This window comes from Podospora pseudoanserina, chromosome 4 (assembly GCF_035222485.1).
Source record: "Podospora pseudoanserina strain CBS 124.78 chromosome 4, whole genome shotgun sequence".
NCBI lineage: Eukaryota > Fungi > Ascomycota > Sordariomycetes > Sordariales > Podosporaceae > Podospora > Podospora pseudoanserina.
Genome location: NC_085923.1, coordinates 3,257,128 through 3,285,113, shown reverse-complemented (window position 1 = coordinate 3,285,113; position 27,986 = coordinate 3,257,128). Strand labels below are relative to the sequence as shown.

At 52.3% G+C, this 27,986-nt stretch overlaps 8 protein-coding genes across 8 annotated transcripts; 5 read left to right on the top strand and 3 right to left on the bottom strand.

Moving 5' to 3' along the window:
- Nucleotides 1–640: 640 nt before the first annotated feature.
- QC764_0070170 (uncharacterized protein) lies at nt 641–4,581 on the bottom strand (the record flags this gene model as incomplete). Its single annotated transcript, XM_062940633.1, has 4 exons — nt 641–1,103; nt 1,698–2,542; nt 2,591–3,436; nt 3,493–4,581. 4 exons carry the CDS (start codon nt 4,579–4,581, stop codon nt 641–643), a joined length of 3,243 nt encoding a protein of 1,080 aa, XP_062800847.1.
- Nucleotides 4,582–9,850: 5,269 nt separating this feature from the next.
- Nucleotides 9,851–11,594, top strand: SLP2 (Synaptotagmin-like protein 2). Its single transcript, XM_062946881.1, has 2 exons — nt 9,851–10,486; nt 10,546–11,594. Exons 1-2 carry the CDS (start codon nt 9,993–9,995, stop codon nt 11,237–11,239), a joined length of 1,188 nt encoding a protein of 395 aa, XP_062800846.1. The 5' UTR covers nt 9,851–9,992; the 3' UTR covers nt 11,240–11,594.
- On the bottom strand, nt 11,278–17,290 carry MON2 (Endocytosis and vacuole integrity protein). The gene is made up of 7 exons (XM_062946882.1): nt 17,043–17,290; nt 16,920–16,986; nt 16,470–16,850; nt 16,324–16,415; nt 13,796–16,276; nt 11,628–13,744; nt 11,278–11,546 (listed from the first exon to the last, which is right to left on the bottom strand). The coding sequence occupies exons 1-6, from the start codon at nt 17,118–17,120 to the stop codon at nt 11,666–11,668; spliced, it is 5,178 nt and encodes a 1,725-aa protein (XP_062800845.1). The 5' UTR covers nt 17,121–17,290; the 3' UTR covers nt 11,278–11,546; nt 11,628–11,665.
- Nucleotides 17,291–17,379: 89 nt separating this feature from the next.
- Nucleotides 17,380–18,280, top strand: MMS2 (E2 ubiquitin-conjugating protein mms2; the record flags this gene model as incomplete). Its single annotated transcript, XM_062946883.1, has 4 exons — nt 17,380–17,683; nt 17,749–17,828; nt 17,899–18,146; nt 18,214–18,280. The coding sequence occupies exons 1-4, from the start codon at nt 17,608–17,610 to the stop codon at nt 18,278–18,280; spliced, it is 471 nt and encodes a 156-aa protein (XP_062800844.1). The 5' UTR covers nt 17,380–17,607.
- A 420-nt stretch (nt 18,281–18,700) lies between these two features.
- Nucleotides 18,701–19,899, top strand: QC764_405940 (uncharacterized protein; the record flags this gene model as incomplete). The annotated part of the gene is made up of 2 exons (XM_062946884.1): nt 18,701–18,749; nt 18,806–19,899. The coding sequence occupies 2 exons, from the start codon at nt 18,701–18,703 to the stop codon at nt 19,897–19,899; spliced, it is 1,143 nt and encodes a 380-aa protein (XP_062800843.1).
- An 11-nt stretch (nt 19,900–19,910) lies between these two features.
- QC764_405950 (uncharacterized protein) lies at nt 19,911–23,085 on the bottom strand. Its single transcript, XM_062946885.1, has 3 exons — nt 21,753–23,085; nt 20,172–21,699; nt 19,911–20,109 (listed from the first exon to the last, which is right to left on the bottom strand). Exons 1-3 carry the CDS (start codon nt 22,035–22,037, stop codon nt 20,018–20,020), a joined length of 1,905 nt encoding a protein of 634 aa, XP_062800842.1. The 5' UTR covers nt 22,038–23,085; the 3' UTR covers nt 19,911–20,017.
- Nucleotides 22,821–26,122, top strand: QC764_405960 (uncharacterized protein). Its single transcript, XM_062946886.1, has 2 exons — nt 22,821–23,666; nt 23,739–26,122. Exons 1-2 carry the CDS (start codon nt 23,515–23,517, stop codon nt 26,020–26,022), a joined length of 2,436 nt encoding a protein of 811 aa, XP_062800841.1. The 5' UTR covers nt 22,821–23,514; the 3' UTR covers nt 26,023–26,122.
- Nucleotides 26,123–26,316: 194 nt separating this feature from the next.
- On the top strand, nt 26,317–27,755 carry QC764_405970 (uncharacterized protein; the record flags this gene model as incomplete). The annotated part of the gene is made up of 2 exons (XM_062946887.1): nt 26,317–27,627; nt 27,686–27,755. Exons 1-2 carry the CDS (start codon nt 26,351–26,353, stop codon nt 27,753–27,755), a joined length of 1,347 nt encoding a protein of 448 aa, XP_062800840.1. The 5' UTR covers nt 26,317–26,350.
- Nucleotides 27,756–27,986: the final 231 nt, after the last annotated feature.

The following is a 27,986-nucleotide window of genomic DNA, read 5'->3' as shown; positions in this document are numbered from 1 at the left end:
ACTTCTAGCAAAGGCTAGTCTAAGTTGTATGCGATATCGCTGACAAGAGGTATTTCCTAATTGCTTAAGTTCCTAATTATGTGACGCATTTCGACATTTAACCCCAAACTCGAAACACTCGAGGCATATATATAAAGTCGCCACTGCTAACGTTATAGATGTTACACTGCTAGTAATCGCTGCCGTCTGCGACACACAATATACAAATGTCACACCAAGCCAACGACTAACTGAACGGGACTGGTCTGCTTTCCATACATGTATCTGCCGAGTCAACTTGCAAGTCAATAACCTCTTCGGCATAGCGGGAAAAGAGCTAGATAAGTTGATAACTACGACTCTTCCCTGCCTATTGCATTAGTGTCCGACAAGTAACATCCCTAAAGTTAATGCTAATAATATCCCTAATATGAATTCTATAACTTTATTATGCCCATTTCTTAAAGCTCCGAACAACAGCGTTGCATCGTAGTGGTCTTTGGTGTGTAGCTCCGATGGAAACTTAGTTAAACAGAATTGCACTAACATATAACGACCCTGCCGTGTAACATGAAACAATGCCGCCCGGCCATCGTCGTCCTTTCAAATAGCATTAGCTTCACAGTGATGCAGAAGAAGCTTAACTACGTCGGTATATCCTCTAATAGAGGTCGTCCATCCATGAGACGTACCTTACATTTTTATCGAGAGCTGTAATATCGGCACCCCTGTCCAGCAAAAGTTGAACAATATCTCGGTAGCCTCTATTTGAAGCAGCCTGGAGAGCGTTACCGTACCAGCCACCCTTTCCGTTGACATCGGCACCCCTGTCCAGCAAAAGTTGAACAATATCTCGGTAGCCTCTATTTGAAGCAGCCGGAAGAGCGTTACCGTAATCGCCGCCCTGTGCGTTGACATCGGCACCCCTGTCCAGCAAAAGTTGAACAATATCTCGGTGGCCTCCCTTTGAAGCAGCCTGGAGAGCGTTACCGTAACGTCCGCCCTGTGCGTTGACATCGGCACCCCTATCCAGCAAAAGTTGAATAATATCTCGGTGGCCTCCATTTACAGCAGCCTGAAGAGCGTTACCGTAATCGCCGCCCTGTGCGTTGACATCGGCACCCCTGTCCAGCAAAAGTTGAATAATATCTCGGTGGCCTCCATTTACAGCAGCGTAAAGAGCGTTGGCGTACCAGCCACCCTGTACGTTGACATCGGCACCCCTGTCCAGCAAAAGTTGAATAATATCTCGGTGGCCTCCATTTACAGCAGCGTAAAGAACGTTGCCGTACCAGCCACCCTGTACGTTGACATCGGCACCCCTGTCCAGCAAAAGTTGAACAGTATCTCGGTGGCCTCCATTTACAGCAGCCTGAAGAGCGTTACCGTAATCGCCACCCTGTGCGTTGACATCGGCACCCCTGTCCAGCAAAAGTTGAATAATATCTCGGTGGCCTCCATTTACAGCAGCGTAAAGAGCATTGTTGTAAAGGCGGCCCTGTATGTTGACATCGGCACCCCTGTCCAGCAAAAGTTGAACAATATCTCGGTGGCCTCCATTTATAGCAGCGTAAAGAGCATTGCCGTCATAGCCGCCCTGTGCGTTGATATCGGCACCTCTGTCTAGCAAAAGTTGAACAATATCTCGGTGGCCTCCATTTACAGCAGCGTAAAGAGCATTGTCGTAAAGGCCGCCCTGTATGTTGACATCGCCACCCCTATCCAGCAAAAGTTGAACAACATCTCGGTGGTCTCCATTTGCAGCAGCCTGGAGAGCGTTACCGTAAAGGCCGCCCTGCGCGTTGACATCGGCGTCTCCGTCTATCAAGGCTCTTGAGACTGCTGCAAGTCCACCCAGGCAAGCATAATAGAGTCTTAATTCTTGTCGAGAACCCGGTGCTCTGGTCAGCATATTGTCCGCCTGGTACAGCTGAATCCACCGCTGAAAAGTCGACTCGTCCTGTAAAAACTTGATACTTATTTGAACAACGTCTTCTGATCTTTCCGCCAAAGCGGCATAGTCCATCCAATACATCGCCGCATATTGCGCCATCGCAAATCTCTTCTTAATTTCCCACCATCTACCCTCAATATCAGTAAGGTATGTCAAACAAGTCCTGGTAATGACAATGCTAGCAAGAGGTAGACCAAACTGCCCTTCCTTCAGAAGATACTCTTTGACTGAGAAATGGGCAAGGTGGAGCTCTTTTCTAGCCCCGTTATAAGCTAAGACATCAATAACCGACACTAGACTGGGGCAGTACTGTAGAATATCGTCACCGCGAAAAAGCCTGCGCTTTAGGTCGAAGCCTCGTGGCTCCTCATCCGTCTGTGTGGCTATTACCTCTACGGCCTCATGTAGCGTCAACGGCCGCTTGCCGTGGACAAGGAACTGTAGGAGACGTATAGCATCCTTCTTAAGGTTTGCTGGTATGTTTTGGAGCATGCGCTGATATGTCTCATTGAGATCCCGGGGCAAAGTCTTCAGAGCTGTTTCGATATCCCTGGGACTCATACATTTTGCAAGGCTAGCCAATTGACATGCTGCCCATCTGAACCTATGCTAAATGTTAGATATTCGTTTAGCTATATGGACAGCCGGGGAGGAAACCCACATCCCGTCAGCCCTATCTCCGACTTCATTCCGAATCCGTTCGCGAAGATCCTGAGACAGTTCCTTTTCCAAGAAATCGGGACTCTGCTCAAGCTTTGCCGTGACATAGGAGCGTATGTCGGCGTTGACAGCCTCTTTATCGAGTTGCAAACAGTTGTTTTTACCTATCCAACCGGGAATACGTCTCAGAAACTCTTCATCTGGCCGGCCAGTGGCGATCATACGAACATGGCCTAGGTCGGGCGCGTTGAAGAATTCCATCATCCATTGGAGCAGTTCCCCTCTCTCTGTGCACTCGTCTAGTGCATCCATGACTAGATAAATATTTTTCGAGTCCTTCATCATTGCATGGAGTGTTTTTGTTAAACTTGGATTGTCTGGCTGTCTCTGGTAGTCGAAGTGGGATTGGTATAGGCTGTTAAGCTCATTAGAACTAGATCCTAATTTGTAGAGCTGAAAGACAAGAGAGCGCAACACGCCGTCCACCTTCTGTTTCGAAGTGTCGTTGAAATCGAAGTAGAATTGCAGGACTATGCAATCGTTCCTCTTCTGGAGATGATCCACTATCGTCGCACTAAGGACAGTTTTGCCACATCCTGCTAAGCCGTGAAGCCACAGATGATGTGATCCACACTTCCACTCATTGAAGGCAGGGCTATCGAGGAACCATAGCCCAGACCCTTCGTGCCATTTTCTTCTCGCTTCTTTGAAGTTAGTCGATGCGTCGGGTGGGCAGAGCCATCTCTCAACTTCAGCGAGGTGATGATTGCGTCTCATAGTTTCGACCTCAGCTTTGGTCTCATTCGTCGTCTGGTGTAGGCATCCCAGGCCCTCTTGGACTGCTCATAGTTAGATGACATTCTATAATTGGAGCTGCACTACTAACGTGAATTAACCACTTCGCCAATCCTCCTCTCTTCCTCGACCTTATTAGACGGGATCTGACGCAGAAGATCCTTCGCATAGGCCGCTGCCATCATTGCCGCATATCCTTGCCAATCCTTGTTCTTGTGCGAGTCGGAGTAGTCGCATATCCCGCGGATCACTAGGCACGGGAAATGGTTCATTAAACCGGCCGCCTCCATCTCGAAGCAAAGAACCCCCTTTTCATCCGCTAACTTGTCCCGGATACGCGCATCCTTCATCAGTTGGTTTCCACTGGCAATTAAGCCGTAGTGAATTGCGGGATCGTCGTCCTCTTCATCTCGTTTATCTCGGACCACCAAGTTGGCCTCGTCATTACCGCATGTGATCTCGCAGCTTTCAGACGAGTGCGAAGGATGTACAACGTCGGATCTGTATAATCTATCGCTTGCTGGAGTAGGTTTTCTGTAATTTTTCCGCTTCTTGATCTTCTTCAATGCCATTTCCACATCGGCCACAAGCTGGTGGCCCTTCATATCGTATGTGCCTTTGAGCGTGCTTACAGCCGCCCGCAGCACCGTGGGTGGTTGGTCCAAGAATGCAGTCTCTTGGAACGTCTGATCCTGAATGGTCTTGCCAAAGTCGTACTGGAATACGCCGCCTTTCCCGCCACCGGGACTGCTGACTATTACATCCCCGAGTCGGATATCACGCTTCCGACTAGGCGCACCACCTCCGATGCCGACCATCAATCCAATGCGTACGTTCGGAAAGCTGTGAAGCATGTCTCGGGCTACTGCCGCCGCGGACGTTGTGCCATATTCTGCATCAGGCAGGACGGCAATTACGACATTGTGACTGCCGATCTTGCCCAAGATATAGCTATTGTTGTCGTGCTGGGCGACTGCTTCAAGGCCGCCGTATTCTTCATCGAGGAAGGCTCGGGCTGCTACAGATTCCGTAGTTAGAGCGCAAATCCAGCCGACTGTATACTCCGAATTCGCTCCTTGTCGAGAGATATTGGCTCCCGATGTCTCCAAACCATCAGAAGCTATTCTCCCCCTCTTTCTACTTTCGGCCGTAGTATTGCCACTGTTTTCCGTACTTAATGGTCGCTTGGACATCATCTAAGGTAGCTCTGAAATGGCAGTTCCGATATAGAGTTGAGTATGGCGCTCTGAGGTAGAGTTTAGCTCGTCGTCAGAAATACTGGGAGCGGGGATGATGGAAGAAGAAATAATGAGAGCACGCAGCAACTCAGCTTCCGAGCTTGATTGAGCGGGGTAGGCACATTTCTACAGCGAAGCCACCGTTGGCGATTGGTCGCGATGTCGGATGGTCCTCCAATTGGAACCCGATCAGGTCCAACCGTCGTTGCCGAACCGTTCAGGTTTTAATATAGCTCACGTCGAAACTGGAAGCTCGAGCCGAAAGTTTCTCTGACCTTCTCATAATTACAGGGGAAGTTCCTTCCGATCCGCCTTGCTTAGCGCAGGTAAAAAAGGGGGTTATTGGCGCTCCTGGCCTGTCCGCTATCTAATGTGGTTATGAATAAAAGTAAAACCCAATGTCATGTATCGTTGCGCAAGCCAACTTCACCCAACTTGCGCAAAAAAAAAACCCCATGTGGACCCTGCAACTAATCTTGTCGTAACCTGCTTTGTATGCGACTGTAGCTGTCTATATCTTACTGCTCTTGTTAAAAAATTGAATCACCGGCTGGAGAAAGGCAGACCCTAACCCTCTACTTGAGAACCTGCCTTGGTTGGCCAGCCACCTGCACCTCTCTCCCCAAGACAACCAACCAATTGACTAAGTTTGAACCCCATACTGTTGTTTGACACCTATTATAAGCAATTATCGAGGCGATTAGCGAGAGTCCCTGTGGGCTTGATGTGATGCTGACCCTTGAAGGCGGTTTCGATGCCTAGATCATTAACCTCGCATGTTAGGCATTTGATGGGGTTGGCGCCTTAACGGCTGGCGCTAGTTGCGCATGTTCGAAACATCGTTATTGGTGGTGGTACAAACGTACACGGACATCCAAGCGTTATCCAGTCGTTCAGCTAAATCCTCAGCAAAACGCATTCCTTCCGATAGTACATATAATCATGATTTCGGCTTTGTATGCCCAGACATGCAAAGAGTTATGCTTCATGATCATTCCGCTTGAGAGCCTGGAAATACAAGTTCGATGTAGCTACTTCGCCAAGTACCAAAGTACCTTTATTTTTACCGCCCGTTTTATTTTCGATTTCTATTTTCTGTCTGCGCTTGGATGCTTGATGTTCATTGGAAGACTGAGGGGAGTGAATGTAGAAGATAGGGAAAGAAATATTGCTCAGTTTTTGGCAGTATATCTTCCAAAACCAGAACCCAATTTCCCTGGAAATGACAGTCGGGATGTTCAGGATAGCTGGCAATCTGCTTTTTGACAAAAACCAGCTTCCACCCCAGGTTTCAACCATAGATTTCATCAGGGCGTCTGACAACTGTATTGGTGCATCAGTGAAGGCGGAAGTGGGTTTATGGGACACTGCCGACACTTGAGGAGTAGGGGTTATCCGTGCATGTTGCTGCAGTGTAGTGTGGGCCATGGACATCATTCCGGAGGTCTCCTCCATAAAATTGATTGCCGCTGGGCTTGGGACCTGCGCTTCGTCTTGCTCACGGGCTGGCTCCTTCTCATTGACTTCAAGATCTCGAGTGGAAGCTGAGATCTGCGGCAAAAATGACACCCCCGGTAGCGTTATTTCAATGGCGTCAAGTAAAACTTCGCCTGTTTCGCGGCTTTGGATTGGTGTGGATGGCTTCATGTCAGTAGGCAGGTCAGCGGGTGGCTCATACAAATGGACTACATCCACCCCAAACCGAGTCTAGATTCGAGAAAAGATCTTGACCATCGGCGCGATCTATCCGCTACCACAAGGATCGAAGCCGACGAGATGGCCGTAAATCTGATGAGTTTCTTGATCGATGATGAGCGAACTAGACTCCCCATCTAAGGCTTCTATGGGAAGAAAACAGCACGAATGTACGGGTTCGTTGAGATGTGTAGCTTACGGTTTTTCGAATCCAGCATGATCGTCCAAGCCTCACACAGATCTCGCCCAGGTCCGGAACCAATCATGGCCACCTTGTCCAAGAGTCTTCCAGAAAGGACTCCTCGGATGCAAGACACCATGTATACAAGGACGCCATGAAATCGAGGAGCCGCTGCCAGTGCATGCAGGCTGACCTTGTGGCCCCCTGATATTGGGGGTCGGTAGAGGTTGGGACGTGGGGACATTGGGTGATTCGAAGGCTTTGACAGTGACCAGTCCAAGTATGCCTCCCGGCATGAGAGCAGATGTGGTGGTGAGATCCTCTCCCAGGTCAAATCATGACTTTCGTAATTCTCGACGACGACAACAGAGACATCTTCGCTATGAAGATCGTCATCGTCATAGTCGTCCAGATACTCGGCGTCAGTATCAGTCCAAAGCGCCCCGATCTCAGCCGCGTCCTCGCTATCAACGGATGAAGAATTTGAACCATCTATTGATTTATTTTCCGAGTTGTTGTCAGAATCATCAGGGATGTTGAAAGACGCGATTTCGTCCATCTCGTCCTCCATGTCGTCCAGCTCGACGCATTGTGAATCACGTGGGAAGATGTGGTCAACCGTTATCACACCGATCAGATTGCCAACTCCGACAGTCAAACCCAATGTCGCCGCTTGTGACCCAGACTGAACTCTGGCTCCAGACCATGTTGCTGCCGTAATTGGACTGGGACTGTTACCGGTGCTCGCACCTTTGCTTTAACCGGGTAGCGGTAGTATATAAGTTCGAACGGTGGCACCGGTGCTACGCTGCCCTTTTGGCCGCGGAGTCGGGTTGCCAGAGGTGGTTTGTTGCAGTAGAGGGGACTTTTGAGGCGATCGTTGAAGAGCTGCCTAAAGGGTTTGAAGTGTTCCATGGAGCTAAACACAATTATTATACAGGGTCGAGCGGCTGCTGGCGAGCTTCCCACCATCTCGTGTGTGTAACTGATGGACCTGGCATGATCTCGGAGATCGGGGTGGGAGTTGACTGCTCGATTCATTTCTTCGGTGACGAACTTGAACCTTTCATTGTACTGCGCTGCAGTCCACCTGCCACATTCAACTTTAGCTTTGGGGTATCGCAGTTCGCCTTTCAGTCCGGGTATAGGGTAAGTAAGGTCGTAGGAATTGTCTGTTACTGGAGAATGTCAGTCGCTGATATGCGGGGCAGTCGCTGGGCCGTCGTGGGACGTGACGGTATTGCTTGCTGGTGGATTTGGTACAACAGGACGTGTTGCTAGTGCGTCAGCGAAACAATTGTGGTCCTGCTCTTGACCTGAGTATAGATGTGCAATCGGAGCATTGAGGCCGTATGGTCTTGACGCAGTACTATTATCAGGTCGAGCTACAGGTATCGAATTTGGGATGGATCATCCAATGAATTGATACCCATGTGTGCAAAATTGGGCAGTGCCTGTGCGACATCAACATCCGCCATAAGGGGCCACTCCGCGCGGAGAAGAACTTGTTCTCGATTCGACACGAAAACTGTGAAAATCATGTGTTCTCAGAAAGCGGTGGTTACAATGGAGGGGTAGGGATTCGATGAAAGCTGGGTTGAATTGAAAAGAAAATCAGTTGGGGGAAAATGAGGGGTTTGGAAGAGACAAAGTGCTTTGGGTAGTCACCCTCACCACAAAAAAAATTAGCACACCAAAAGGAAGTCAACCCCTACTATATTCCGGTTTATCAACCATACATTAAAAGCAAATTAATCGGCCTTTTGAGTATTTCTAAAGGCCTATTCTGTACCTATCCTGAGAGGCCTCATGATTATACTCTACGGCATTGTTCACAACAATCTGATATGGGTTAACTGTGCCAATTGTTTTGTGGTGAGCCTTGTAGTCTGTCATGGGAAGAACCCCAGGGCGTGGCTGTGCATGCATGCTTGGAAAGTGGTAAACCGTAGGTCTGTTTTGTCATATTCCATACTCCCCCCCTTTTTTACCAGAAACTTAACAAACCACCAAATGTCGACTGATAGCTATAAAAACCAGATTGCCGGTAGTGTGCTCGAAAAACATGGCGACTTTCCGGCCTACTTCGGGGTCTACGATAGACTGTTCAGTACCGCAACCGGAAGCCACATCGTGGAGATTGATAATCCTTCACACTTGTTGAGACAACTGATCACTCATGGTTCGATTTTGTCAACCATCCGGAGCCTTGAAACGGACAATAAACTTACGTTAAATGCAACCAAGGAAATCATAATGCAAGACTGTTTGCCGCACCATTACTCCCCGCGGTAATTAGAAGATGCTGTTAGGTTTGCGGTTCAAGCATTGTTGATGATTGACTCCAACACCACCGACTCTGAGAGACCTAATTACACTATCGGCTGATATGAGCAGCCCTCGAGGCTAGCTGACAAAAGCATCCTTGATTTCGGCATCAAATGTTTTCCACAGGCGCCTGCGGAAAGGAAAGGACTCATGGAAGAGGTTCTCAGGGAGAAGAAAGCCCTGGAAACATGGAAGTTGCGAGATCGCCTGGGAATCGAGTTTCGACCAACAGAAAATCTGGCAAACCAGCTTTTCTTTGATCCTGAACATCGGATCGTTTATTTGTTTCATCACGTTTCCTACATCAAAGGCCCATTTGGATATGTGGGGACCTACTAACAGCCCTAAAGAGGCAGGAATTGGAAGTGCTCTTAAGAAGTATGGTCCCTTGAAGGAAAACAGGAATAGACTATTTACTAACACAACTAGGGGAACGCTGAGCCCACGGCTGCTTGCTGAAACGCTACATTCTATACAGTCGATACTGTTCCGTTACAATGATGCGAGGTCAATGGCAATCTTGGAGCAGCTTGTCAAGAAAAAAGGATTTTGATCCTTCAAGTGCAATTCACGAAGGCTACAAAATGCTCAAGGATGGCACCGAGGACTTCGTGTACAGCTATTGGGGCGACAGGCTTACCCTTCTGCATGATCTGGTTCGTAATCGACCTCCTTGAACCAAGTTTGAGAAATGGATCAAGTGGCAGACGACAGAGAGGAACTTTTTCTTGGTGGCTGGTTTGGCGTTGATAATCCCGGCAGTCGTCGGAGTGCTCAGTCTCATGCTCGCAGTATTCCAGTCGTTTATCGCCTGGCAGGCCTGGAAACATCCAGCAACCATCAGCTGATGGATTTGTGTACCTATTTTGTTCAATTGAGATAAGATCTTGAGGCTGGCAACCCCTGCCGGCCTGATTATCGCAACATGGTCTGTGCTTGCCGCCCGAAAAGCGACCCCACCAAAGTAACCAGGATGCAGCTCCCTTGTGACCAATGACAGCAAGCGACTGACGTCTTGCCATTCGCATCTTCTGGAGCTTCTCTCACGTCCCACCAGTTCCCAACTCCATCCACCGAAGCAGACGAACACCAGATCATCAGTTCTCTCTTTTTCTCTTTGTTATCCACCAGCATATGTAATTAGATCGGGCACACCGTAAACATGTCACTCACACTAGCACGCCGTGCCCTCGCGGCCCCAACAGTCCCACGAGCTCTCCCCCTCATCGCTCGCCAAGCGCTCGTACACTCCTCATCACCAGTTCTCAGCTCCCAGCACCAGTCCCGACCACTCTCGGCAAGCCCCCGAAATGCCCTCCGAAACACATCTCCAAGCCGCCTCCCAGTGAGCAGCGGCCTCGGCGGCGGCTTTCCCCCAACATACTTCCAGCAGCGAGCTTCCCTCCCAATGAACACAATCATCCGCTTCGTCCCCCAGCAAACCGCCTGGATCGTCGAGCGCATGGGCAAGTTCAATAGAATCCTTCAACCCGGCCTGGCAATCCTGATACCGTTTATCGACCGGATCGCCTACGTCAAGTCCCTCAAGGAAGTCGCCATCGAGATCCCCTCCCAATCCGCCATCACAGCCGACAATGTCACCCTCGAGCTCGACGGTGTCTTGTACACCAGAGTCTTTGACGCATACAAGGCCAGGTATGTCTCCCTCCCCTCCCTCCTTTTTACTCTCATCACTAACCCCCCTCCCCCAAAAGCTATGGAGTAGAAGACGCCGAGTACGCGATCTCCCAACTAGCCCAAACAACAATGCGTTCCGAAATCGGCCAGCTCACCCTCGACCACGTCCTCAAGGAGCGCGCCGCCCTCAACATCAACATCACGGCCGCCATTAACGAGGCTGCCCAAGCCTGGGGCGTCACCTGCCTCCGCTACGAAATCCGCGACATCCACGCCCCTAAGCCCGTCGTGGAAGCCATGCACCGCCAGGTGACCGCCGAGCGTTCCAAGCGCGCCGAAATTCTTGATTCCGAAGGTCAGAGGCAATCGGCTATCAACATTGCCGAGGGTCAGAAACAATCTGCTATTCTTGCGTCGGAGGCTCTCAAGGCGGAGAAGATCAACAGGGCTATGGGTGAGGCTGAGGCGATCTTGCTGAGGGCAAAGGCCACGGCCGCAGGGATTGAGGCGGTGGCCAAGGCGATTCAGGACGGACAAGGGGCGGCGCAGAATGCGGTTAGTTTGAGTGTGGCGGAGAAGTATGTGGATGCGTTTGGGAAGCTGGCCAAGGAGGGGACCGCGGTGGTGGTGCCGGGGAATGTGGGGGATTTGGGGGGCATGATTGCTACTGCCATGGGGGTGTATGGGAAGGTTAGTGAGGGGCAGCAGAAGGGGTTGGAGGCGGCGCAGGCGAGGAAGTTGTTGCAGGAGCAGCAGGAGGTTAAGGCCTAGGATGGCCATGGCAAGAAGGGGAAGTTTAAGGAACTGAATGCGGATAAGAAGTTGATGCAAGAGGTGAAGAAATTTCTGGAGCAGCCGCCCCCCAAGGATCCCAAGGAGGAGGCGGCGAGGTTGAGGGCAACGTTGAGGGCACTGGTGTATGAGTATGGGGCTTAATTGTTTCTTGTAGGCGGTGATGGGCCACATCGAAGCGGATAGGATGGGATGGTTTTCCACAGCGAAAAAAAGGCATGGTGAAATGATGGTATGATAGGGTTGACGTTTTGTTTAGTTGTACAAAGTAAGGACGCACAACTTTCTACTCAGTATTAGAGGTGTAGGAAGAGACAAAAATAGAGAATTATGAATCACAAGAAACGATGAGAAAAGTGAGAATTACCATTTTGTCTACATTTGCCAACTAGAAAGAGAAAAGAATTAGACACCCAGCTCTCCACCAACAACATCCAGCGCCTCTCTGACTAGCTTCAAAACCTTTTCATCACCTGCCGTACCGGCAACTTGAATGGCGCTCACCAAAAGGGGGTACAACCTCAGCAAATGTTTCCTCGTCTCCGAGTCCACGTTGGGGGTGTCGGGAATCGCGTCCGGCTCAGACTTGAGGTCGACCAACGCCCGGAGGATACGACCAAGTTCCTTTCTCTGCGACAGGGGCTGCGGCATGCGCCCCCGGAGGGGCTGGTCGGCTATGTAAGCCCTTATGCTTAGCGCGCACCTCAAGATGAGATAGGGCGAGACGGTCTGGGAGAGTCGGACGGATAAATCGTGGGATGTTTCCGGTGAGGCGGTGTCAGAAGATGGAAAGGTGGGGGGTTCGGTGCTGATCTCTGGCGGGGAAGTTTCGTCGTGTTGTTCCACTAGGGAGAACAACTCATCCAAACAAACCTCCGCCATGAGGGTCCGTTTCGTTGGTGGGGGGTCAATGGTGCGGCCTGGGCGGGACCTGTAGAGCGTGGTCAGGCCTTCGTTGCTGTTGCCGTAGATGATGGAGGCCTCGGCGGGAGCGGGGGCGTGGATGATGGATGTCCTGAAGAGACCTTCCGCGTAGGACTTGCGTGTGGCGTCGAGGATGACTTCTGCGCCGAGGGCGGGGATGATGAGCTCGCGGAGTTTGCGGAAGGAGGAAATGTCAAAGGTTTGGTCGGCGAGGATGTCGGTGCCGGGAGGGGCGTCGGGGTAGTCGGCGCTGATGATGCCGTTGGCGATGGAGATGATGGTCTCCCAGATGTGTTGTATGATGGGGCGAGGGAGGTCAGCAGTGCGGATGTATGGAAGGCAAGCTTCCAGAACTGCAAGTGAGGTTTTGGTAGCCTCCTTCCATGGTTGGTTGGATCTAGTGATGGTTTTGAACGAATACTTTAGGACCACGGGCTTCGCCAGCGCAGACATGGCAGTGGCGAAGGCCTCGGTCTCGTAGATATCCCGTCCAGAAGAGTTCTTGATGATGAGTGCCTGTAGGATAGACATGCTTTCCTTAGACATGGCGACATATGTGCGCTTCTCTGCCGCCGCCTTGGCAGCGTCTTCCTGGGCAAATGCCAGAGACACAAACTCGGCAACCTGGGTGATCATAGCAGACGGGACGCCGCTCAGGTCCGTGCGAACCATGCGGAACACTTCCAGAATCTTGCCCTGCAATGGGGTGACATACTCGACGTCGCTGGCGTAGGCTCCTGGGGTGGCATGTTGCATGGCATTGCGGAGCAGAGTGAGCATGCGGCGGACTCTTTCGACACTAAAGTCTTTCTGGATGAGGCCGTAAAGCTCCAGCAATGCCTCTACCCACACCAACAGGCATTTCTGGTTGTCCGAAGATTTGTCGTCCTTGCCATCTTTGGGAACTGGAATTCCTCGAGACCATAGATCCCAGGCAAGGTCGAGGCTTTCTTTGCCCACGCGAGGTCTGTCTTGCTCTGCGCACCTGTGAAGAATGTCCCGGACGGCACTGTATGTGGCAGCGTTGATGTCCAACACGTTCAGATCCAGCAGGATCCGGAAATGATCCAAAAGGTCTTCCCAAATCTTGATGAAACTGTTGTGAGCCGTCAATACAGTGAGATATGAGGCGAACAGGCTTGAAACACCCTGCACAACCACAATGGCCGTGTCTTTCCACTCCTCTTGACTCTTGTCTTTTGCTGAGACTCCAGAAAGAACCTGGAGCTCTTTTTCTATTGAAGCCATGAGCCGGAAGATGACAGACTTCATGCAGATGGACCAGGCTTCCGGGCTTAGACTATCGCCGTAAGCCGACATGATGCGCATAAGAGTCTGGATGGCGCTGTTTCGCAGCTCCAGTCTCTGATCTGTCGCAACGGAGGTGAGTCGCAGGAGAAGCAACATCCACAAGGCTGCCCCTGATCCGTTGTGGGAGGAGTCTGCTGCCAGCTTGGTGAGTGCTTCGTCGCCAGACTCCCCAATCATGTCTTCGGTGATGGACATGGATCTGCCTTTACCAGAAAGAAAGTCCGAGATGGCCCAGAAAAAAGTCACAGTCTGCTACTCGTCAGCTACTGCGTTCGGGTCAAGAGACGTAGGCATACATACCGTCAAGGCCACATTAAGTTCATCATCCTGAGTGCAGAATTTGTACAGGGTATCGACGAGGTTAAGAAAGCAGGCATTAGGGAGAGAAGGCAGAAAGTCCGAGCAGATCAACTGCAACGAGGCAAAAGAGGGACGAATCAGTTTGACAGAGCGGGTGAGAAGGACGGACCGCTTGTCAGCCTCCTGCTTCTCGGGGGTAAACGTTTTGTCAACGAAGATGGTATCGATAATCTGGAACGTGATTTCCCAGCCCCGAACCAAGGACTCTCCGCAGTTTTCGAGAAGGCTCTTGAGACCTTCGAGGATGATCTTGTGAATGTCCACGTCGACGACATAACTGGTGACAGACACTTCTCGGTTAGGGGTTTGCAGAGGGAGGAGGGAGTCACGGAATGCCTCCAGCAGTCGTTGCTGTATGTCCCCACGGGGCTCTTCGGGCTGAGATGACACGGCAGCGGCAGCTTCCAACAGAATCCGAACCAGCGTCTCTGCTGCCCGTGCTCTGACTGGTGCTGTGTTCAAGGTTGAACTCAACGCAGTGATGAGCTCAGAGATCAGTGGTGCCCAGCCGGAGACTTCAGGATCGTATATAAGTAGCCTCTCAATATTGATAGAGGCGAGATCACCCAGCTTAGCCAGGGCAAATTGATCCTCTTGATTGGGGCCAGTCAGGGCCGGAGTTGAAACACTTAGTTGGCGCTTGTGCGGGACCGATGGTGTTTTGAGTCCTCCGCCAGATGGCGGTGATTGCGGCCTGCTCCCTGGTGCCGAGGGGGCTTCACCATGCTTTTCCAACAGGCTGCAGACAGCCCCGACCACCTCGACGAAGGCGGGATTGGGGAAATCGATGGTACTCTCAAACAACCGTGAGGCGGCCGTTTCAACCGCACGGATTTCAGTGCTGAAATTGGTAAGGAGAGTGCTAGCCTCTTGCTCGGCTTGGTGATCAGGACCCTTGGCCGCCAGAGGTGTTCTGCCTGCAGCCTTACCGGAGCAAAACAATACAAAGTCGGCTTGCTGGAGTGTTTCTAGGATGATGTTCCAAGATGCCGAAAGTGTTGGACCAAGTGCTATCCCGAGATTTAGCAATGCTCTCAAACATAGCATGTTCCGTGTGTTTAGCGTGCCGGCACTAGGATCAACAGAAACCTGTCGCTGCTTCTCCACAGTCGGCGACACGAGACTCTCGACACTAAGAAGGCCACGTGCATTGCCGAAGATGCCGTTGGTAGGCTCAGAAGGGGTGACTGGGTTCCGAGGGGCGCCAGCATTAAGGCATGCTGTGAGAACATTCGGTGGCACAGCTGCCTTGCCCAGTGTGGTAAGAAAGGCATCCCGTGGGGTAGTGAGCTGCAGGAGGCCAGCCACATGTGTAAACTTTTGAAATGACCGGACAAGACCATGGTAGTACTCCGAGTCAAGCGCGGCATACAGGAAGGTCGAGCATGTTGCAAGAATGGCTGGCCAACACTCGTCAATAAAGGCGGCACATATCTTGACTTCGGAATAGAGTGGGTGGTTCTCCAGCGTAAGGGGGTTGACCGGAACAGGGTTGCGCTTGAACGAAGAAGACCGCTCCAGCGAGCTCTTATCTCCTGGGTCGAGCTTTTCGTCAGTTGACGGCGCAGGGGAGTCTCGGCCTATGTCTGTTTTGGTGCCTCGTTTCTTCCTCCCGTCGCTGGGGACAGTGAGCGGGAGGATGAACTTGGCAAGGCCTTCGGATAGTGAGGTGATACATGCCAGTGTCAGGCTGTAAATGTACGACTCCGGAATGCCTGGGGGGTCCGTCTTGTCGAGCTGGTCGATGCATGGAACCCGCATGGTGCTCCACTGACTACTGATACCAGTGTTGTGGCCATCGGAACCTACCGAGCTTGTAATGATGCCAGCGCCACTAGCTTCCAACATTGCTTGATCGGCTGAAGCAGCTGAGCTGCCATAGGGGTTGGCAACTGGGATGGTCGACTGGTGTCCGAGTCCAATAGCAGTGGGCTTCTCTGTGCTCACACGCACGAACGTGGCTGTTAGGTTCCTCAGAATCTTCTTGCCTCCCTCTTGGGCATCAAACATGCCAAAGATACGCCTCAGAAGAGCGTGGTCGGCAAAGACACCTCTGAATACCTCCATGCACAGTGATCGCTTCCACAGCGCTGTGTCCATGTCCAAGAGATGGGTCAAAATTTCAAGGGCGTCACCACTCTCTTCTGGGAGGATGGACAGATGCCGACGTAGCAGGGTGTATAATATTCTCACAAGACGCACGCTGGTAGCGAAATTTGGTCGGCCCCGAAGTGCGCTGATGATAAAGGGCATCACTCGGGCTCGTAAGATATCGGCCTGTTCTGGATGTGAGGTGAAGATGGCGGCATGGTTGGTGAGCACAGACTCAATCAGCTCCAGACCGAAGGTCTGTGGCAGGCCAGAGAAGCGAAGGTACTCGGGTCGCTGGCCTTCGGTTAGGAGACAGATATCATTAAACACCTGGTACGTCAGCAGCGTACGAAGAACGAGTCGAGAGAATAACATACCCTCCAGGCATCCATGGCCGCAGCGCGAAGAGGAAGGGTCGTGCCATCTTGAAGCGGCACCTCGCCCACAATTTGTGAGTCCTGACCGTTTTCTGGATGACATATTAGTTTTCACTCGAGTTGATGATTGCAAATGAAATACTGACTATCCTCGGCTACTACCTTGTCAAAGACGGAAACGACCAGCTGTTGCAGGGTGGCTGCAGATGTGTTGTTGACAATGGCATTCTTGCTCGACTGTAGGATAAAGCAAACATTAAGTGCCGTGACGAGAAGTTCCCCCTTCACATCGGCGGCATAATTGGATAATAATGAGGGCAGGGCCTGGAGAATCTTGAGTTGGACGTCGAGGCCGGCTGACGTGGCCTGTTGCAAGGCTTCCAGCACCTGGCTCAATCTAGATCTTGGTAAGGCTCTTGAAACGATGAGGCGCTGTAAACAAACGATCGCAATGCCGGTGAACTTGACGTTTTTGGTCCCGCAAGCAATGATGAAGGGGTTGACAAAGTTTGGCCGTTGAGTGAGTTCTGGTATCGTGTAAGTCTGGCGCCATCAACATGAACAATGCCCAATGTGGGGACAGGATGTTAACACACCATCCGATATTTGAGCTTCAGAGCCAGCTCTTATACTCTTGAGTTCTTCAAGTGATTTTTCGGCGGCCTTGTGACGGTGTAAGCGCCATGTGCGTCAATAAGGACATTGAGCAGAGCGCATACCTGGCGCAAGTCATTGTGTTTGCGCTTGCTCTCCTGGATGAGATTGGCGAGCTCTGACGCCAATAGCTGGGATGTCATGATGGCATTTCGTAAAGACAAGGGATTTTCAAGGCTTCATAGGCAGAAAAACGACGGTATATGTTGACAGTCCAGGGTTAACCGTGGGGAATTCCTGGCGGTGGTCTTCGGGTCGTCTTTGATGTGAGATGCATTCGTTGTCCACTGTCCAATGCCCACTCATAGCAGCCAGAGGAATGGACAGCCAACCAGCCATCTCCAACGGTGGAGGTGCAAGGGACATGCCAAGACAGGAGCTGGCCTGACTAAGCAGGCTGCTAAGACTCACCGCCTTTGAGCTGCAGGTGTTTGAACCCCACCATTTGGCAGGACGCCTTGGCAACCTGGAAGTCCCCGCAGTCCCGCATAGCGCTGGTGGTCCAGGCTTCCCGCCATCGGTCTGTCTTTGAACCCCCCGCGCCCAATCCGACAAACGAACTTGGGAAGCATTGCTCGCTCCTCCTCTGCACACACACATTGGCACCGGCAAATAACCACACACACCACCATGGCGGTAGCTCAAGTTCCCAGGAACTTTAAGCTCCTCGCCGAGCTGGAGAAGGGCGAGAAGGGCATGGGCGCGGGTAGGTCCAAGCTATGCGGTTGACTGAAGAGTTCAAGCAGTAACTAACCCAGATGTCTTCTGCAGGTGCTTGCTCATATGGCCTTGAAGACCCCGAAGATATCTTCATGACCCATTGGAGAGGTACCATCTGGGGCCCTCCTCATGTATGTTTGCCCTGCGACAAGCTGTACCACCCCGCCATCGTATCATGGCAAGCTGACGGACCACCCACAGGGACACCACGAGAACCGCATCTACGAACTTAAGATGGAGTGCGGTCCAAACTACCCAAAGGAGCCACCCGTCATCCACTTCGTCAGCCAGATCAACCTGCCCGGTGTCAGCCCAACAGACGGCAAGGTCGACCCCAACGCCGTGGCTATTCTCCGCGACTGGACCCGCATTGCTACCGAGTTGGCCAAGAACCCAAGGCCCAAGGAAGACCCTTTGAGTTTGGAGGCTGCTCTTATTGCGATCAGGAAGTGAGTAGATATGTGGACATGGGACGAGAGACTGGGACAACATGTTGCTGACCTCCGTCTTTCGCAGATATATGGACGAACATAAGAAGCTTCCCCAGCCCCCTGAGGGCTCCAAGTATGCCGTCTACAAATAGGTGAAAGAGGCGCAACATGACATGCCACAGACGTTTTTTAGAGCGACTTCTAGATTGTTCCCGAGGGAATGGGCAAACGCAGCGGGATCCAGGAGGGCGTCGGCTGGGGGTTTGATTAGCGAACGGAAAGGTCTTGTAGGCGTTGATGTGATGGGATGGCCGGACACAATGAGAAAGCAAATACGAACACTTCAAAAAATGACAATCCCTTTGGATCTCTTCACTCCATTCAAGGCTCAGTGCGATGACGTCCCAGGTGTTTAATGGGCACACGTGACCGCGCGGGTCCCTGCGCGGTGCCACGCGCGTGCGCCAAGTAATTTTGACGCTTTGAGCTCTCTCCAAAAAAGTTCCGAGGCTGCCATTTCTCAAAGTCGCATCAAACGGTGATCGCCAACCTTGGCGGCGATGGATACATGAATGCCGTTGTTTTTTCAACCCGCCCGCTCGTCGCGGCATAGGATAGCATGTCTGTCCTCTTTTCTCCCCATGCCCCTCGACCAGATAATTACTGACAATCGACAGGCCTCGCCCTCTACAAAGCCCTCCTCCGCACCGCCTCCCTCGTCCCCCTCCCCTCCATCACTGACGACCCGTCGCTGTACATCCCCCCAGCAAAACCAACCAAGCCCACACCTCCCCCGATAAAGACCATAATCCGCAACGCTTTCAGACGTAACAAGCACGATGTCTCCCCCCGGCTGATCACCTCGGCCCTTAAAAACGGGTACAACGCCCTGACTCTGCTCTCCTCCGCTGCCGACCCTTTGTCTTCCCCGTATACCCAAATTGTGGACTTTCTGAGAGAAAACAAAAAACGGGTGGAATCCCTCCGCGACAGGAGGGAACGTCTCCTTGATCTGGAGCCGAGTAATACGCCGATCCCGGGGACGGTTCCAGTTGTGGTGAAGGTGTCGAAAGAGGGGGAGCCACCTAGATACATCCCCAACCCTGCCCGTCCGTTACCACGACCGATAGAGCAAATTCCAAACGGGATACGGAAACCGCCACGGTTGGACGCCGCGGGGACGGTGCCGTTTCTTAGGATGCAGAAACCGCAATCTAGGGTTATCGAGAGGATTGTGAGGATTAAGAATAGGAACAGGGCTGTTAATACCATTGCGTTGTCTGAGCTTTACCGGGAGGATGATGAGCGGAGGTTGAGGGCTGAGTTGGAGGATGAGTGGGATGGGAAGATGCACCAGCTGCTTCCGTTGGGGAAGGCGGGCGGGTCGGGGGGGTATGTGAGGGAGTTGGATGAGGTTGTTGGCTGGTTGGGGAGGGAGTTGAATAGGGAGAGGGAGGATATGATTGCTAGGGCGGAGGCGTTTTTGGAGATTGAACGGGTGGAGGAGGAGCAGATGAAAAAGGAGGATAGGGAGCGGGTGGAGAGGGGGGAGGTGACGGAGGAGGAGGTGTTCAAGATGAGGACGAGCTGGAGGAGGAATAAGAAGGGGAGGGAGGCGGGGAGGTATTATCATGAGGAGGAGAGGAAGAAGAGGGGGTTGCCGGTTAGTAAGAAGAGGTATTTGGAGGGGGTGAGGAAGGGGAGGTTTGCGGAGGGGAGTGATAGGGCTCCGCTGCCGGAGGATGTGGTAGTAGAAGACCAGAAGAAGTGAGGGAAAACAAATATGAAGAGGACAAATTGGATTGCCCCATTGTTGTATATAACAACAGAAGATATACCATGGGTTCATGGTTGCCTGTTCCATACTATGATACAAACATGCTTATCAACTAACTCTGCACTGCCAGCCAAAACGCTGCATTTATGTGCTCCTGCCTGAACCCAGGTGTTCGACCTAAACAGGTGGCATTGCTTACCATTCCTATGATGCAGAATATCAGCACACAAACGATTTCATAAGCAAAACATCCCATCAGAACTTACCCTTAATAAACTGATGAACATCAACCGTTACCCTCTGTCTCGGCGGTGACTGTTGGTGCTGTGACCCCTCCCCAAAACCACCATTGCTCTCCATACCCCCCGAAAAAGCAAACAAATTTCTCAACTCAGCATCATGAGATGTTGACGGCACGCCCATTGTGTATGAACGGGCCTGTGAGAAGCTTCCCAGCGAATCAATCTTGACGTTTCCCCCGCTAGTCATGTGATTCCCCCAGCCTGACTCTCGCGACTGATCTCCAAAGGTATTACTACTCGGCATCGGCGGTCGGGAAGCACGCCCTGCCGTTAAAGGACTCGAAAGTGACGAAAACTCCTGGTGTGCACCCGGCGCACTCTTGAACGGATACTTCCCCGACTCTGGGGTGTCAAATGCTGTTGGGTCAACCTCTGCCGTGATGAAGTCTGTCCCGGCAGGAATAATAACGCCCCTTTCCTGGAGATAAATCTCCACCTCATCCGGGTCGAGCAAGTCCCCTCCGAATCCAGGGGTTTCTATCCGCATGTTTTTGTCCAAGGCATTGTCTCGTATCCGGTTCACTTCTGGGCTGAATGGACCGGTCGCGAAGCCGGATGTGTTGGCTGGTTTGAGAACATCGCTTGTGCCCTGGTTGCCGATTCGCTGCGAGGTGATTCCCGTGGTGACATCGTAGTGTGTGCCGGCGCCGCCGAGGTGGTGGAAGGGAAACTGCCAGTTGTGAAGGGTGTCTTGCGCGTTGCGGGCTACTTGTCTGGCGAGACGGCGCTTGATGAGGTCGGGTGTTTCGAAGAGGAGACAAAAGCCAAAGACACGGGTGATCCGGTTCTCGGGGGGGTCCGGCATGGAGATGAGGACGAGAGCTTTCTCGATGGCGAATCGTTGGAGTCTTCGGCCGAATGTGATCTCGTGAGGGGCGTAAGACCGGGGCGCTGGGAGAGAGCTGTGGAGACCTGGTGTGGTGAACTGGTCTAGGAAGGTCAAGTCTGGAGTTGTCTGGAACGGAAAGCTAGCGTTGGTGAGGGTTGGGTGCGTGACAATTTCGTAGCCAAGAGCCGTTGACGGCATGGACTGTCCAAAGTCATGGGGGAGAGCGGACACAATGCTGGTCGGCTGGCTAGCCGATTCATGGCTGACCATGAGCCCCCCATACAGTTGTGTTTGTTGTTGTGGTGGCTTATCGGCGACTGTTGATGGGATCTGGGGGTCGGCTGGTGCGCTTTCCAACCTGTCCCGGGATGACGAGCCGTCACTAGAAGTAGAAGCTTGTTGGCCGCTGTTCCCTTCTTGACCAGTATTACTCTTGGTCAGCGACAGGAATCTCTCGGTTGTCAGGCGCAGCTGGTGTCCAAGTTCTGGTAACTGCTCCAAGAAGCCCATACTCGTTGCGAAATCGGACAGCCGTAGAAAGGCATTGTTCATCTCCTGGTTCTTCTCCTTGAGCTCCTGGACTTGCTTTTCGAGAGTCTGAATAGCCTCTTCCTTTCGGTTGCGATAGGCCCGCTGAGCGAGGCGCACCTGTGTTCTTCGGCGCTGTCCCAATGTCAAAACCAGCTATCAGTCTGAAGCATAACCGTCGCACTCACGTCTTTGGGTGACACATCCTTCACGTCCAGGCGCGGTCGCCCTCTTGACCGCTTCTTTTCTTCTGGTTCATTCTCGGTCTCGGTTGCCTGGGTCTTTGCACGTTTCCTCGGACCGGTATCAGAATTTGATGCCGCAGGGCGTCCCTTCTTTGACACTTGTGACTTGGTAGATGTGTTGTAGGAAAAGCCCGGGTTGTAGACCTCGGCGCTGAGGATGGCGAGGTCGCCTTGCGAGTAACGCATTGGGTGGACCTCTTCGTCTTCCTCGGTAGCCGTATCAGACATATGTTCGGCCGTGTCCTCGGCGCATCAGGACACAATAAACGTCTGTGTCCAGGACCCCAGCTGTCTTGGGACCAGTTGTCCGTGGACGTGTAGCCTTGACCCACGGTGTAACGAGAAGTTTCTTTGCTGCCTGGTGACTTATAAGTGGTGTTCAATATGTGAGATATTCACTGCGTTGTCGCAGAACAGGTTAAAACCAGCCTCGGGGAAGTGATCAGTTCCCTGAAAATTCGTAGTACCGCCCTTCCAAAACCACAATGCTAAAAGAGGCAACAGCTCTGTCCAGGTCAAGAGCTGGCGACAATCTCGTCCCAACGATCGGAAGTGGGCGTTGGTCAGCCGGCAGTGTCCTTACAAGGGTCTCTTTGCAGTTGTTGGGGTTCGGGCCAGGGGTGCTTAGTATATGAGTTGCTTCTGTGGCATGGACCTTTCTCTGTGTCCATCAAGCCTCGCTGCCGGACGTGCTGAGTAATGCCAGTGCGACAGTACGTGTTATCGGCGACTGAGATGACATAGTCCAAGGATGACAAACGGACAGGAGTCCTATGCTGTCCTCACTGATCTGAAGTCGCAAAGAGCATTTGGTGATTACTCAACGTCAAGTGAGCTCGTGGCCGACTAACATATCTTAGCAATTTTGGGTAATCTCAATTGGAACCGATGTTAGTCTAAGATACTGAGCTAACCCAGCAGTCAGTGGGAGCTAGTCGTCCCAAGCGGGGGACTAAGGCCATGCCCGTCTTGGTGAACTTTCTTAATGGTTACCAGCTGGTTATGAATGCCCTCATCCTCCCGGCGATGTTGTTTCTTTGCCCTGTCGTTTCATTAGAAGACTTTTCTCAAATGAGAACTCCCAAATTAACAACAGTCCATGTTCCCGACGTCAATGTCACCAAACCCCTCCCTCACGATACCTTATGCCTGAGGTGAGCTAGGAGCCATGGGGGTCGTCAGTTATGCCCGGCTCATCCTTCGAACTCAGTGTCGGGAGGAAGGAAAAATCATGATCAACGAAAAGCTTGTTTGCATCTTTTCAGATTGGAGATAATCCCAAAAGAAACGATGGCAGAAAAAAGGTTGACCCAGCCCTACGGACTCCAAGACAAATTGGCCAATGGCATCCATGTCGAATCAGATCTTCATTGGCTCCACCTCCCCCGCTTGCTCCGCCGCTCCCCAGTAGAGTTTGCAGGGGCAGTGCTCGGCACCAAAAACGTTTCTTCCACCGCCCTCACCTGCAGCAGCGCCAGAGGGACACCGGCCGGCTCTTTTTGGCGATTTCTCCTGTTACAAGTTCTGGCCTGAATTCTCATATCAACAGTCCTCTCCTCTGCCTTGTATTTCTTGAACCTCGTCATGGTGTCTCTGCTTGTTTGAGATACGCTATATAACCAGTTTGTTTACCGTCGAAACCCACCAGTTCATCCGTTCTCTCCACCGTCTCCGCTGTTTGCCGCTGTCAGAACCATTAACAAGCATGGGTGATTCTGGCAATGGCTGGCAAACGGTGATGCCCACCACCCACTCGAGTATACAGCGCCTTTCCCGCGACGCCTGGGCCGAGCTAGAAGCATGCGAACGACAGATTCTCAACGAGTGGGAGAGAACACATACACATTGGTCTGGAATGTAAGGCAGCAGTCATATCCCTACGGCCCTTGGTACCACTTGCGCCAGGCATCACTAATATCAAGCCAACAGTGGCAAACACACACCTTTGGACGACCATGCCGAAGCCAAGAGACTACACACTCGATTCAAACTCGCCAACGATACGCCGCTGGGAACCGGGAGCTTTGGAGTGGTGCAAAAGGTCGTCTACGCCAACAACGGTCGCACGATATGCCTGGCGAGGAAACAAGTGAGGCCGCCACATCGGCGCTTCCCAATATCACTGCTGCGGGAGGAGGCCAGTGTGATGGAAAAGCTGGACCATGATCACATCGTCAAGCTGGTTGGCACCTACTGCATTTCTAGCAATCTCTACCTGCTACTCTGGCCCGTCGCCGTGTGCAACCTGGATTGCCTGTTCAACGACATTGACCATCTCAAGTCGGGCGAAGGCGACCGCGAAGATATCATCAAACGCCTGCATACCCTTGACCTACATAATTTGAGCGCGGTGGATAAGAGAAGCCAGCCAAACACAGGAACATGCCCTCTGAAATACCTACAACAAGCGATGGGATGCGTTGCGCGAGCCGTCGCATACTGCCACCAGGAAAAGATCCGCCACCTCGACCTAAAACCTTCCAACATCCTGTTGAACCCCGGACGTGTCTACATCGCCGACTTTGGTATCGCAAAAGATGTGGGCGAACGAGATCACACAATGACGCGAGGACCTGCCGGAACCCCAAAATGGAGAGCCCCTGAACTCAACCAAGTGCAGTGCGACTGGTCCATGCAGGCGGCTGAAGTTTACTCGCTCGGCCTTGTCTTGCTGAACATCGCCACCGTTATCCATGGAGGGGACCTGGCTGATTTTGACGAAATTATTGCTGATCTAACGCTTCGAGGTCGCGATGACAAGATCAACGCCTACCTTCCCAGACTGGAACGTTTGGCTCTGGCGACTCAGGAGGTCCAAGATGTCAACGCCTTCACCTTTGCACCAAAGCACACTCTGCACTTGGTGTCACAAATGCTCCATCTCGATGCCGAACGCCGACCATCCATTTTCCAGGTGGATGCTGAACTTATTGACCTGGGCGGCGTGGAACAAGTCTACCATTCGCATTGCTGCAAGAAGAGTGCCCGCTTTGTGACTGATCGGATCAACACCAAGATCAGGGCTCTTGTTGACGAACGCGATCGCCTGAAAGCTGATCACATGAATATGGCCAAGCGCTTGGAGGTTCTGGAGGCCAAGGACGATACCTACGAGTCCCGGATTCTGAAAGAGCGAAACGCCCAGGCCGAGAACGTTGCCCGGCTCCAGGATCTTCTCAAGAAGGAACAAAGTGAATGCAAGCGCCTCACAGCACAACTTGCAGAATTCCAGCAAACGTACAAACGCCAACCGCGACCAACCCTCCCCCGACCTGCCTCAGATCCAGCTCACGGTGGCCTCATGATGCGAATGCGACCACGTACACATCCCATTCCCAATGATCCTGCAGCACCTTTGTCGCCTCCGGTTAAAACGCAGACAAAGCTTGCAGCACCAACTGCTGTCCCTGGATCCAAGCTCACCTACTCGCAGACGGCCGCAGGCGCCGTCTCTTCCAAGCCTGCATCTCCCCATTTGGTAGCTGCCGCTGTCCCAAAGGAAATGTCTCCTCATCTACTGCCCCGACGAGATTCTCTCAATCCCACCATGATACCCCGTCGTGATTCGATGAATCGCCTCGCAAACACACCTTTGCCTGGCGCGGCCACTCCCGGTAGTCCGAACCCAGACCTTGCAGGCTACACCCTTCGTTCTCGGAATTCTGGCTCTCGTCTACCCCAGCCTGTCAACCCTGCCACACCCATCCGTGCCGGAACCCCCATCCTCAACCGTGACCCGTCATCGACAGACAGCACAACATACAGCATGAACAGTTCGGTCTTCAGTCGCCTCGAAAGCTCCAAGCATTCACTCGCCGAGACGAGTGCTGCAGGAACCCCAGCCATCGGTACTCCGGCCCTGAATCAGGAGAGAAAGAACTCGCACACCGCAGAGTCATACGAGCATGTTGACCATGGTGGCTCGGAAGAGGACCAAACAGTAGAAATGAGGTATGGTCTTGGTATCACTGGTATGGTGCGGAGGGAGAGTGTTAGTACCAGGAGGAATAGCATCCTGGACAGTGCCAGTGTTGCCAGCTCCAATATTGCTGCTACCGCGAGCATGGGTAGCCCTCACCCCAGCAGTTCGGCTCTCTCATCGCCGCGGGCGGCGCACGCGCATCTTGAGGGCCACAGGTCTTCGATGTTCAAGGTGCCTTCGATGCCAACACATCAAAGCTGGGCCGATATCGCGAGAAAGGAGAGAAGATAGCGGGGGAGGGGGGGCGGGAAATCTCTGTACAAATCTTGGAATCTAGCATAGCGTGGATTTGGATACACAAAAATATTGAAGATCTCTTGTTCATGTTGGAATCATCTGCTGTTCACTATTGCGGCTGTGCCTTGCCATTGTCGCACAGCAGCGTGCAGGCGGTGCATGCTTAGGTCGGCACCCCTGTCAGTCATCCATTGGCCTCATCGCATTGCACCTGCGGGGAACAAACAGCTTTTAAGACTCCTGGATCACCGCATGCCATCGCCACCGCTTATCATCTTGTTCTGAATTAGTAACAACCAAGGATTGTGCAAATGCTACATAAATGGGGTATACTTCACGCGACGAAGAGACAGCCATCCAACTCACAACCCTGTCCTCCCAATCAAACGATAACGACGACCAGAACGAAGACATCATGAGGGTAGTCAACAGAGCCGCCTCTCAGCGATCCAAAGCTTCCGTCACCAGTTTACACGTTTTCCCGCTTCGAACTGTAACTCGGGAGAATTTCAAAGGGTTATGTGCTGCGCTCTGGGACTGGGATATGTGCCCTGGCTGTTTTGAGGACACAACCTGCCAAAACCCGACATCATGCCCCTGGTCTCAGCGAAGCGATAGGTTAATGCCATTTTTCGACATCTACCGACGGCTTACACGGGGTTACGTACCCGAGGACTTTGAACAGGACAGCCAAGCGGCGGCGTTGTCTTGTCATGAGGATCTATTCGAGCTGATCACGAAACTGCGCATCTACGGGCGGGATACCAGCAGGGAGGCCTTTCGGAAGTTTGTTTTCGAGGAGAGGGGTGTGCCGAGGGGAGATCAGGATAGGGCTATTGATCTCGCGTTGCGCATCATGACGATGACCAGTCCGCAACCCTCGATGGAGGACGAGCTTCACAGCAGGGTTCATAATCATACCGACTTAAGATCCGACCCGTTTAAGATTGAGGAGACTTTTCCGGTTCGGGTCCACCCCTCCCTTCAGGAAACCGACCAGCACGCGCATGCTGTCAAAAGGGGGCTGCAGGCTCACAATTTGGTCCAGAAAGCGGGTTTGAAGTTGGAAAAGACTGATGACCTGCGCGAGCACCTCAAACTGGATGAATTACAAGGCGTGGTGAAGATCTTTTCCTGGAGCTCACTCCTCAAAGAAAACCTCCTCCTCCCCTTCACCGCCCACGACAGACAAGATAACACCTGCGCCCCCCCTCCTCTCCCCCGGCCCCTAGCCCTCGAAACCCTCCACACGCTCCACCTCCTCTTCCCCCCCTCCTCCCCCAAATCCCAATCCCTTCTCCGATCCCTAATCTCCAAATCGGGCTTCGACCCGGATATCCTCCGGTTCAAAACATCCGGCCTCTCAGCATTTGAACTCGGGCCGGAAGAAAGGGAAAAAGTGATGAAATTTGGTGTCTGGGGGTCGAGGTTGATGGATCTGTACGACGAGATTGAGAACCCGAAGCCGAGGTCGGGGCTGGATGTTTGGCTTGAGAGGAGGAGCAAGAGCAGGCATGTGATGATGGCTACTATTGCGGGGGTTATGGCGGCGGTGGTGTTGGGGGTTTTGGGGTTGGGGGTGGGGGTTTTTCAGGCTTGGTGAGTTACTTCCAGTGATGACCTGATGAGGGGAGAGGAGGGGGCTAATAGAAGCTAGGATTTCGTGGCAGACATTGGGGTTGGAGAGGGAACAGTTGGAGAGGGAACAGTTGGAGAGGGGAGGTTAGGTCACGCTTTGGATCGCGACGAGGCATGCTATGCTGTCTGGGGAGGAAGTTACCTAAACTTGATATATGCTCTCTGTGAAGGGTTTACCTATTCACCGAAGTATTTGGGGGGTTTCTGGGCATATGCTCTGCGAGAGTGTGGGAGTTTAGATACAGTAAAGAGACCTTCAACGGAGTCGAATGGCTTGAATAGACATGAGGAAACACTAATGACTAAGGTATGTTTCACGC